Genomic DNA, 12,674 nt, shown 5'->3' with positions numbered 1-12,674 from the left:
TAAAACCTAACAAGGGAGGATGACAATAAATATCTTTAAGATTTAATGATTTTCTTAATATTTATTTCTTTGCCTATAGGAATCGATTGAGCAGGCAGCGTTTAACAAACCTTCTTCTATTCTTAGGGGATCGGAAGAAGAGTCTAAAAATAAAGCAGATCCATTTGGTATCTATTACTATCAATATGGCGAAACGCATAACCCTGTTTCTACAGAACCTCAGGAAGATGTTAATAAAATTCCAAAAGAGTCAATAATGACAGATTATGGAACCTATACGAATGAGGAACAAGACCCTACGCCACTTGAAGATGTGATACCCGAGGATGGCGATAAAAATTTGACGATTAATTTTGAAAATTCTAGCCCTTTGAATGTTGATGAAGATAAAAGAAAAAAACGATTAGGATTGGAATCGGGTCCAGATTATAAAGTCGTGTCTTTAGTTGAGACAAAAGATATTAAAGGTAAAGAAGATGTCGAAGTCGAATCAGTTGACCATGACGATGTTAATTTCGAAAATATAAAATATAATCAGCCAATTATAGAAAATGACATTAAGATTAAAAAACTCGATAATGTCGATAAGGGTAAAAGGGGGGTTGATGAGGCGATCTCGACCAAATCTATAAAACCAAGTAACGATGATATACCACCTAACCAGATTTATTCGGATACTAGTCCTGGTGAGGAGAGTCAACCTCGTATAGACGTTAGTAAAGTTGAACAAGTTGATGACCACCATCACCCTATTACAAATTACAATGTTAAAAATGCGGATTCGGTAATCAAAAGTCCGAATCAAATAATTAATGATGGCGATAATGAAGTAATTAGAGATTACAAATCAATTGATAATTATTCTGAAAACCTTACAAGTCATATATTGCCTCACTCAGCTCAGCTTAATCAAGAGTTCGGAAAAATTATTAACCAAGATAAACGAGAAAACATAGAACCCATGTCCCATAAGACTCAAAATGAAGATAATATAGTGGTAAAGGACAAATCAAAACAAAGGAAGGAACATAGCGCTGAAATGGCTCACCCTGATATTTCAATAGCCGATAAAGGTGACTCTAATATAGATCATATTAAAAACGATTTGGTAGAAAAACCAATCGATACTCAGATTGATAATAAGTCCCGACTTGAGTTAGGCGGTACTTTAAAAAAAGAGGATAATGTATTAAACAATATACTCCTCTCTGCTGGCTTAATCAACCAATCGAAGAACACCGTTTCCGATCTTATTCACAAACAACCCAAAGAAGATCGCCCATTGAGCCTAGAACCAGACGTTAAAGACACACAGTCAGACCAAAAAACGAAAGAAGCCACTTATGGAGAGATTAAACAAACTAATAATAATACTCATAAAGATAGTGATATTGATCAGAAAAATAAGAAAATTGAGGACTCCTTTACTACAGGTCAAGCGGGAAATGGAGTCTTAGATGTTATGCTAGGATCTCCAGAAAAGGTACAAATATTTTTAATGAATACTGTTGAATGCTGCTTGATGCATGGGTTTTGCTGTGTCTTTTTTGCCTCCTATTTATTAAACTGATTTAATGCAGTGATTTTTGAATTACTAGTTTTTTGTAATATATAATTTTATAAAATTAGTTACTTGTTAAAATACCCAACAAGGAAGGAATAATAATATATATTCTTAAAATTAGCGAATTTCTAATAATTTCCTAAATATATATTTCTTTGCCTAATTCTTAGGAAATTATTGAGCCATCAGCTTTTGACCAACCTTCTCCGATTCATAAGATAAAATATACAGAAGAGCTCTTCCAAAAAAGAGTAAATATAGATGTCATGCCACTTAAGTCTATGAGTGATGATTTACCATTAATAGAAGATAATCGAAATGTTGAGATAGAAAAGCATTACATTCCTGAGACACCCAAATTTGAGGAAGTTGAAATATTAAATATAAGCTATCCAGAACCTAACAAAAGTGAACTATATCACAAGACCTTTAAACATGATGTACATAGAGATCATAAAAATGATATAGACAAGAATATTAATCAGGTACCTTATGCCCTTTACAAAACAGAAGATAAAGCTATCAAGGAACATGAAAATTCTATACTTGAAAATAAAAAAAAATTGATGTTAGGAAAGGAAGAGCAACCTCATTGGCAATTAAATGCACCATCTTCTCATCTTGGTCCTTCTGATTTAGAAAATAAACAAGATGTTACTATTCCAATAACTACTACTGACTTTATACTGACTAAAGATAATCGAAATGCTAAGTTAAAAAAGCATCATATTTCTAAAACGCCCACAATCGAAAAAGTTGATAAATCATTGAAGAAAAATATTAATCCACAACTAAACAAAGGTGAACCATTTCACAACGCCGCAAAACACGATGGACATGAGGATCACAAAAGTTATGCACACGAGAACATTAATCAGGTACCTTATGACCCTCTCAAAGTTAATGATAAGAAAAAAGAACTTAAATCTACGAAGAAACATGGAAAAGCTATACACGAAGACAAAAAATCCTTGAGTATTGAGAAGAGTAAAATTTCGCAAGCACCATCTAAATTTGAAAAAAACACTGAAGATGAGTTTGTTAATATTATACATTCTGAAAAACTAATCCCTTCGGGTAAAACTGTGCACAATCAACATCTTGATCGTAAATTAGATGCCTTGAAACAACTCACTGATGAACACAGGTTATCCAACACTGAAATCGATAAAAATCATAGTGTGAATGTTTCTGCAATAAAAATAAATGATGATCTCAAACATCCTCAATCTTCTGAAATTCCTCGCGATGTTTCAAATAGAGACAGACACACAGGAAATGTTATAACAGGAAAATCTTCTCATAGTACTAGCAATAATACATCTTCTAAAGGCTTTCGTATTTATAAAGAACGTTCTACTGATAACCAGTACGAGGAGCAACCTCATTGGCAATTAAATGCACCATCTTCTCATCTTGAACCTTCTCATTCCGAATTTAAACAAGAAGTTACAATTCCAAAAACTACTACTGACGTTATATTGACCAGAGACAATCGAAATGTTAAGTTTATTAAGCATCACGTTCCTAACACGCTCACACTTGAGGAAGTTGAAAAATCATTGAAAAAAAGTTCTTGTCTACAACCTAACAAAAGCGAACCATCTCACAACGCCCCTAAACACGATGGGCATGAGAATAATAATCAGGTATCTTATGACCTTCCCAAAGTAAAAGATAAAAAGAAAGAATATAGGGGTTCGAAGGAACATGAAAAGACTTCACATGAAGACAAAAAATTTTTGATTGCTGAAAAGAGTAAAATTACGCATCCACCATTTAAAAATGCAAAAAACACAGAAGACGAGCTTGTTAATATAAGGCATTCTGAAAAACGAGCTGATATTTTAAAAGTTGACAATCAACATCCTGATCTTAAATCAGGTGTTTTCAAACAATCCACCGAAAATATTAAACCAAATGTCTCTAACACGGAAATAAAATATGGCGATCAAGGTCTAAACAAAGTTGACAATTCTTTCGACAAAACAATCAGACGAAAATCCAGTACATACAAATTAGATGACACCCAAAAAATATATGTATTGGAAGAAAATGATTCAGAAGATAACATAGAGTCATATTCTACTTTAAAATATCCTGAAACTCTTGCAACCTCATACAATGACGCACAATCACTTCAAACCGATAAGCATGGGGGGAAAAATATGCCACAAAATGATAAAATTATTTATTCTGATCATCCTCATAAGGACGTAAAGAAAACAAATTCAGCTCAAATTCATGAGAAATTATTTACGGATGAGCATAAAAAAGAATCGCATTCAAAAGTTACCATGAATATTCCGGTTAATGAAGCAAATGATAGTAGCACTTTCAATGCCACTTTATTAACTAACACGAATGCCGACCATACATTACCTAAGCTTGATAAGGAACTGTATTACGATAACAAACCTATTCCTCCTGAGTTAGATGGTATGCCGTTGTCCATTATAATAGAACAGTTGGATGATAAAAAAGGGCGCCATTACATTTCTCCGTACAACGAAGACGCATCCCTTGATTCATTATCGTATGAAGGTGGCGATGAATCGGTCGATCTAATGCACAAGGATGACAGAAATCACAAATTGAACAGAAAGATACCCGTGATCACTGAAAAAGAACACGATAAAACTGGTCCGCATCACAATATATCGCACGTTACAAATGAGAAACAATATCATCCTGACCATACAACTCCAGACCATGCACCTACCCTCATTCAGCCCAGATCTCATGACAAGATCAAATACGATGACAAACCGGACATCTCAATTCAAGGGTTTAAACAACCTCCAACTCTGGATAAAATTGACGATTTCATACCCGATAGAGTTATGGTAAAAAGACATCAAGTGCCCTACGATAAAACTCACAATGATACCTTAATTGCATCAAACATATGGCCTAACTTGAGGGACGAAATTGGCGTGCCTCCTAAAGACTCCAAAATTCCCTTCATCCAAATGGGCGAAAGAACTACGCATTTTAAACCCTCGGTGAACAAACACAAAAACCATTTTAATAATCGACATCATGCTCACAAGGAAAATGAATCCGGAATTTTGAAATCGGTGGGTTCCGATTTTACCGATTATTTGGATTACAATGATGCAGATTATAAAGTGGAGCAATATAACAAAAGTGAAATTGATAAAGACTTGAATAAGCTTCACGATTCCTCTAGTTTTAATAAAAATTCGAAATCGAGTAATGATCAAAAGGAAGCAAATCTTCACTTGCAGTTTGTTAATCCTTTTAGTAAAAATAAGACTGAGAAAGTTATCGATACCTTTGATCAAAATTCTAACATTATTCCTAAAGAGAAAGTAAAATCTCAAAGAAATAAAAAACGTTCTCAAAAGAACCAAAAAACAGTTCCTGAAAACATTCACAGTTTACCCGATAACGTAATATCTTCCGAAGATGTGGTATCAAGCTCAGAAGAAGAACCCATTATTGTTCCAGGATCCTCAAAGTATGGAGCTCAAAATTTTAAAATACCTAACTATTCCTCTATCAAACAAACTCCCAGCATCGATAAAACCCGAAAAATGAACACCGAAAATGTAGCTGATAATATCGAGAAAGCTCCTATTAATATAAATTCAACGGTCGAAAAAGTCAATAAAACATCACATGTTCCACTCACTAACATTCTTGATAACACGGCCCATGCGAAACCAGTTAGAGTCAGCAAAAAATCCAAGATTCCTCATTTATCTCATAAAATTGACCATGTATCAAAGGAAAATACAAGCCTTCCAGTCAAAATTAAAACATTTTTAGACGAATCTAGCTTAAAAGATACATTAAAAATATTGGAGAGTCATAAATCCGACCACAAAATGGTCGGAGTGCCACAAAGTCATAATGAAAAAATATTATCTGATAGCTTCGAAGTTTATTTAGACAATAAGTATCATGAAAATAAACCAATATATTTACACAATCAAGTATCAGAAAACATTATTAACCAAGATATACCAGAAAATATCGATGCCATGCCACTTAAGCCTACCAATGACGATTTACTATTAGGGAAGGACAATAGAAATGTTAAGATAGAAAAACATCACATTTCTGAGACGCCTACAGTCGAGGACGTTGAGACATCGCTGAAAAAAAGTAGCTATCCCGATCCTAACAAAGGAGAACCATCACACACCGTTTCCAAACACCACAAGGACCATGAAGATTATGTACACGAAAACATTTATCAGATACCATATGACATTCCCAAAGTTAAAGATAAGAATAGGCAAGATAAAGCTACAAAGAGGCATGAAAAGGCTATTCATGAAGATGAACTCAAAGAATCTTTGATAATCGAAAAGAATAAAATACTGCACGAAGAGGCCAAAAGGATTGAAGACGAAATTGTTGATATTAAACATTATAAAAAACGAAATGATTCTTTTGGTTTCGTTGATAACAATCAACATTTTGATCTTAACTTAGGTGCTTTCAAAGCCTCATTAGGAGATATTAAACATGAGGTCTCTAATACCAAATCAAAATATGTCAAAGAGAAAGATGATAAAACTCAAAGTTATACGAATTTCTTATATAACCCATTACATATAAAAAGAGATCAGAGAAACCTTCATGCTTCTGAATACTCTGACGATTTGCTTAAGAACGGACAAGTCTATGAAGTTAACGAAAGGCTTTCCAAGCAAGAGCAGCCCCATTTACAATCCAATACCTTTAACATCGAATTTAACGAAAATGTTAACAATCAACTATCTTCCAACGATTCTGATTCTATTTTATTGGAAAAGGATAATAGAAACACCAAAATTGAAAATAGAATTCACATCCCTGAAACGCCTACAGTCGAAGAAATTGAAATATATTTGAAAGAAGAATCTAGACATTCTAAACCTAACAAAAATGAACCATTACATGAAACTTTAAAGCACGGCGGGCATAAGGATCATATAAATTATGTCTATGAGAATATTAATCAGGTGCCTTATGATCTTCCCAAAGTAAAAGATAAGAAAAAAGGTGATAAAGCTACCAAAAGGCATGAAAAAGCAATCCTTCACGATCAACAACATAAAAAGTTGGTTAATAACAATACACCATTTAAAGATCCCGCGGATATCGAAAGTTTTAATAAATCGTCTACGAAATCGAAAACCACTGCCAGTTCACATCACGATCAATCAGATGATAAAATATTTGATTATTTGGGTAAGGTAACAAAAGACATTTTATATCAAGCACAACATCATGCCCATTTTCCTGACTATAGCATTAATAAAAAGGAAAAATTACATATGAAGGAAAAAACCCCAAATCAAGAGCATCATAGGAACACTAAAAAATCCAATGAACCGAACTCTACTATTTTTCAATCAATTGAGTCCAAACAGCCCCTTCACGAAGACACCAAACATGATTCTACTCACTATCTAACGAACGATCAAAATGGTGAACTTCAATCAAATGGTTTTCAAGCTGACAAAGGTCGCTTTAGGTATTATAAACATGTTGAACAACAGCCTCATTTACAATCCAATATAATACCTTCATCTAAACTTGAAACAACTTACTCCGAATTTAACGAAGATGCCACTATTCCGTTAAATAATATTGGCAATGCTTTTATATTGGCTAAGGACGATAGAAATACTAGGATTGAAAGACATCACATTCCCGAGACTCTCACAGTCGAAGAAGTTGAAACATCATTGAAAAAATCTAGTTATCCTGAGCCTAACAAATTATCGCACACCGTTTCTAAACACCATAAGGATTATGTGCACGAAAATATTTATCAGATATCTTATGACATTCCCAAAGCAAAAGATAAGAAAAAGCCAGATAAAGCTACAAAGAGGCATGAAAAAGCTATTCTTGAAGATGAACTCAAAGAATCTTTGATAAGTGAGAAAAAAATACTGCACGAAAATGCAAAAAAAAATGAAGACGAGATTGTTGATATTAAACATAAAAAGCGAAATGATTCTCCTAATAACATTAATAACAATCAACATATTGACCTTAACTTAGGTGCTTTCAAACACTCAATTCAAGATATTAAACCTAAAGTATTTAATACCAAATCAAAATACGACATTGAATTGAAATACGAGAAAACTCAAAATTCCACGAATCCCGCATATAACACATTACATATAGAAGGAGATCCCAGACACCTTCATGCTTATAAATATTCTGATGACTTGCATATGGACGAACAGGTCGATGAAGTTTACGAAGAACTTTCCAAGCAGGAGCAGCCTCATTTACAACCCGAATTTAACGAAAATGTTGACAAACAACTGCCAGCCTACGATTCTCTTTTACTGATCAAGGACAATAGAAACACCAAAATTAAAAATAGAATTCACATCCCTGAAACGCCTACAGTAGAAGAAATTGAAATATCTTTGAAAGAATCTAGTTATTCCAAACCTAACAAAAATGAACCATTCCACAATGCTCATAAACACGGTGCGCATAAGGATAATAAAAATTATGCCTATGAGAATATTAATCAGTTACCTTATGATCTCCCAAAAGTAAAACAGAAGAAAAGAGAAGATAAAGCTACCAAGAGGCATGAAAAGGCTCAACAACATAAAGAGTTGGTTAATAATAATACATCACTGAAAGATACCGCTGATATTGAAAATTATAATAAAGAATCTGCCAAATCTAGAACCACCTTTGGTTCACATCACGATCCATCAAATGAAAAAATATTTGATTATTTGAGTAAAGTAACAAAAGATATTTTATATCAGGCAAAACATCATGCCCATTTTCCTGACTATAGTATCAATAAAAAAGAAAAGTTAAATATGAGGGAAAAAGACATAAATGAGGAGCATCATAAAGACGCTAAAAGTTATAATAAACCCAATGCTACTATTTACCAATCAAATGAGCCCAAACATCTCGTTCTTGAGGACATTAAACAGGATTTCAAAGATTCGAATTATTCCGAATATCCTCACGATCGAATGAACGATACACATGGTGAACTTCAATCTGATGCCTTTGAGGTTTACGAAGGACGTTCTAATCGCCATGATCACCATCAACAGCACTTTAATTCACTAACCAAACCTAATAAAGTCTATGACTCAGATTTCTATAATAATGATACTTTTCCTATAACACTTGATGATGAGTCTCTGCTCTTGATCAAGGATGATCGGAATACTAAGGTTATAAAGCACGAAGTAACCGAGACACCAACAACTGATATGGCTGGAACAGATCCAACGAAGCATTTGAGTGATAAAGCGACACATGGCACGACTAAAAATACTATTAAAGATGTAAAGAATTACATGTACGAGAATATTAATCAATTGCCTTACGATCTTACCCATACGAAAGACAAGAAAAAAGAAGACAAGGCTACACAAAGGCACGAAAAAATTATACTTGACAATGAACACAAAAAATCTCACGATAAAACAATGAAATCACATGAATCAATTTTAGATTATCCTCACAAAAATTTAACTACTCCTAGATCTAAAGCTGAGAAAGAAATTTTAATTCAGTTTGGGCCATATGACAAAGATAGTACTCACCAAACTATAAATAAGAAAGCCTATAAAGATGAACGTCAAACACACAAACTCGACAATGATAAAATTCATTTAGACAATGAAAGCCAGCACGAAATCAAACCTCGTGAATCGCAATATCTAAGACAATCTGATTTGTTTATAGACAAAAGTACACCTAACATTGCTGTTCATCGCTTTCCTCCCTTACAGGTTAGAATATATTCTGGAACCAAAAATGTTGTAGATACTCATTTAGATAAATCAAATCAATCTGATGCTGATGTCAGAGGTGAGCATAACAAGATGTTTGATGATTTATCTAGACTTGTCTTGGATGAAGACGACAAATTTAACGATAAAAAATCAAAATCTGATGATAAATTTACCTCGCCTTTAAATCAAACCTATCCCATAAAAGAAAAGGCGGATCACTTTATGCCACATTTAGAAGTCGATATTGACAAAGTTCATAATATACAAACACCTAACATGAAGCCCCTCGTTTTTGAAATTGACTCTTCCGATAATGATCGCGTTAAAAATTCGATCAAATTTCATAAACTTGATAATCTTCCAAATGATGTTAAACCAAATATCGATCAAACACAATCCGAACCTTTTAATGATAAAAATTATGAACCTACTAGCATTCTACTTCACAATCAGAGTCAGGTGTCTGATAAAGAAAAAATTATTCAAAATCATCAAGAGCGGACTAAAAATCTATTTAGCAATATTGATTATTCGAAAGCTACTCGGGATTTAAACGATCTCTCAAACGTAAACTTGCAGGACATTAATATTAAACTCAAGAATATTTTGAAAACCCCAAGATCCGTTAACGATGATCCTAACGTTCGCCAAGAAATCAAACGTTTAATTCATCTTTCTAAAACATTAATGTCTCCTAAAAATGATCATACGAACGAAAGAGATTTAGAAAATGAATTGCCAGCCTCTGCGGTTAGTAAGATTTTAAAATTTTGTTAATTAAATATAGAAATATACCGAGTTCTTGATAACCAGGTCCCGTTTCTAACACCCACCTTTTGCAACGAATGTTCCTCTTGCGCTCTTTTTAATTTAAATTGACTAATTTATCAAAAATTTGGTTTTTTTAAAATTGAGTATAATGTCATACATAATTAACTATATTTTTATCAAAATAATTTGATTATACTTAAAAATTAAATATAAAAAAGGAACATTGGAGGTTTTCTAAAGTGGGCACCACCTCTTTAAAAAAGAAAAAGGTGGTGGAAACTTTTAAAAGCGCCGTTTTTATCAACACTGCAAATATATTCTAAGAATTTTATTTTTAGTCATGTGCACGTTTTGTGATATAGCATGTGAGTTTTATTTCCGTTGTTTTATTTTATATATCACCTGAAATCTTCGTTTGAATATTTTAATATATAAAAATAATGAAACAAATTTTTATTTTAGAAAAAATTAAAAGACGTAATTCACCTCCACGAAAATGCCAACAAAATTCAAGCTTTGTTACCTAAAGGAGCGAATGATCAAGATCTATCCTTAGCACAATCTCTTGTTGAAATTCGAGATCAATCGAATGCTCTCATTCCAGCCTTAAAGAATGAGTTGGAAGGGATCAAAGATATAAATGTAAAGTTATCTAACTTGCAGTCAGCGCTTAAAATGGGGGAGCAGATAATCGATTTTATATCAGATGGTGAATCGGGTGATTCTAAATTACCGACCGCCATAGGATTAAAGGAAATTGAGACGAACTTCAAAAAAATCGCCGATCCTAAGGATATTCACAAGATAAAAGATCAGATAGGTTTTACTATAATATTCAATTTTTTTACAAACAGTAGTCCTGTTTGGAATTTTAAAAAAAAAAACTGCACTCGCTCTCTCTCTTGTTTGAAACTACTTTTTGATTGAATATTAAATAGTGTTCCAGGATTGTAACAGGGTTTGAATAGTGTGAGCGACGTGAACTGAACGATGGGTTTATTTTAAACAAAAATACTAGTTATTGCGAAGCTATGAATATAACTTAAATTCTCAAGTTTTACACAAAAAATCCAGTTAAAAAAGCAAAATTTTGGTCAAGAAAGACTTTGATAGAATAGGGCTAAAGACTGGTTTAATTGTACATGTGGATAATTTTTTAAATATTTATTTATTCTCAACCCTTAGAAGGTTCATATTCTATGAAAGAGAACCCATTCCCAATTATAGGGGAACTAATTTAAATCATATGCTAAAAATTATGTATAAAAATATAATATTGAGTATTCAAAGCTAAACAGCCGACAAGTGATTGAGAGAATTGAGTTAGAATCCATCCCCTAAAACAATCTTTAAATAATTTTTGCTGAAAAAAATTAATACAGAAAACATAAAGATTAGACATCTATTGCCAACAAGTTAATTCTCGTGATTACAAGCTAAATTAAAAATTTTTTAAAATAAATGCCAAAAATCATTATAAAAACATTATATTAAAATATCACAACTTTTTATTCTATCTTATAATTTTTTTAAATTGTCCTTTTGTATATTTCTCATATAATATAATATTCTTTATAAATATGATTAGGAGCACTTATTTCGGATCTTAAACCTAGGGTTTCCGCTATAACCCAGCAAAATGAAATCTTATTAAAAGATTTTTACGATAGCAACATTAAATTAAGGCAATTATCGAAAGGTAAAGATCACGCCAAAGTTTATAACCAAGAGTTGGAACAAGAGTTCGATGCCAAATATGTCGACGCGAAACAACGGGCTAATCGGGTGAAAGAAACTTTGAATCAAAAATTAGAGCAGTTATCCAAAATAGACGACAACCTAAATGCGATAATCTCATTTTTCGAACAATTTTATTCTCACAATCAGGAAATAGAGGATTGGATTGGCACTGCAGAAAAAGTACTGGAAGATCCTGATAAATCTACGAAAGAGAAGATTTCTTTACTCCCTAAGCTTCAGGTTTTTAAAAGATGTAATATTTATAAGGAAATACACTAAAACTTCTCTAATTAGGTCAAATCTATAATTTGCAAAATTAAAATCTTGATGCAAACGTGCTTAAATTAGACATGTTTAACTATATTTATAAATTTAATTAAAAATATTTAATTAATGTACCTTTTTTTTTTGCCGTGAAAAAAAAAATAATGAAATTTAGCGAGAAAATATTTCTTATCAAACCTTAATGGACGACTCGGAACACGCCTGCGATCGCGTATTAGATCATAATACTAAAATGTTCGATAACGTAAAACTCGACATTACTAGCATGAAAGGAAAGCTGGGAGAGGTGGAAAAGAAAATATTAAACACTATTGGACATCAAACTCGGTTGAATAATTTGGAGAATGATGTAACTAAGGATTTGAAAAAAATTGAAAAGTCGCTCAAAAATTGTCAGGATCTGGGCGTTAAAAATAAGCTGTCCAACCTTTACCAATCTCTGATGATCAATAAACCCCAGTTTGGGAAAGAGGATATAGCACGACTCAACACCTTCTTGGACATTTACAAAGTAGAATAAAATTTTAAAATACCATTGATTGTTAATTAATTTA

General features: G+C 32.6%; 1 protein-coding gene across 1 annotated transcript in view; it reads left to right on the top strand.

The window, feature by feature from the left end:
* LOC135928744 (uncharacterized) overlaps window positions 1–12,674 on the top strand; it is a 43,440-nt gene that overhangs the window by 23,916 nt on the left and 6,850 nt on the right. Inside the window, exons 24-28 of the mRNA XM_065465199.1 lie at window positions 80–1,483; window positions 1,735–10,074; window positions 10,558–10,915; window positions 11,684–12,075; window positions 12,275–12,631. Of these exons, the coding sequence (XP_065321271.1) occupies window positions 80–1,483; window positions 1,735–10,074; window positions 10,558–10,915; window positions 11,684–12,075; window positions 12,275–12,631 (10,851 nt within the window). The remainder of the gene's footprint in view (window positions 1–79; window positions 1,484–1,734; window positions 10,075–10,557; window positions 10,916–11,683; window positions 12,076–12,274; window positions 12,632–12,674) is intronic.

The sequence above is a fragment of the Gordionus sp. m RMFG-2023 genome, chromosome 4 (genome assembly GCF_954871325.1).
Source record: "Gordionus sp. m RMFG-2023 chromosome 4, tfGorSpeb1-WG-v2, whole genome shotgun sequence".
NCBI lineage: Eukaryota > Metazoa > Nematomorpha > Gordioida > Chordodea > Parachordodidae > Gordionus > Gordionus sp. m RMFG-2023.
Note: the sequence above shows the minus strand (reverse complement) of the source record. Positions and strands in the feature narration are given on the sequence as shown.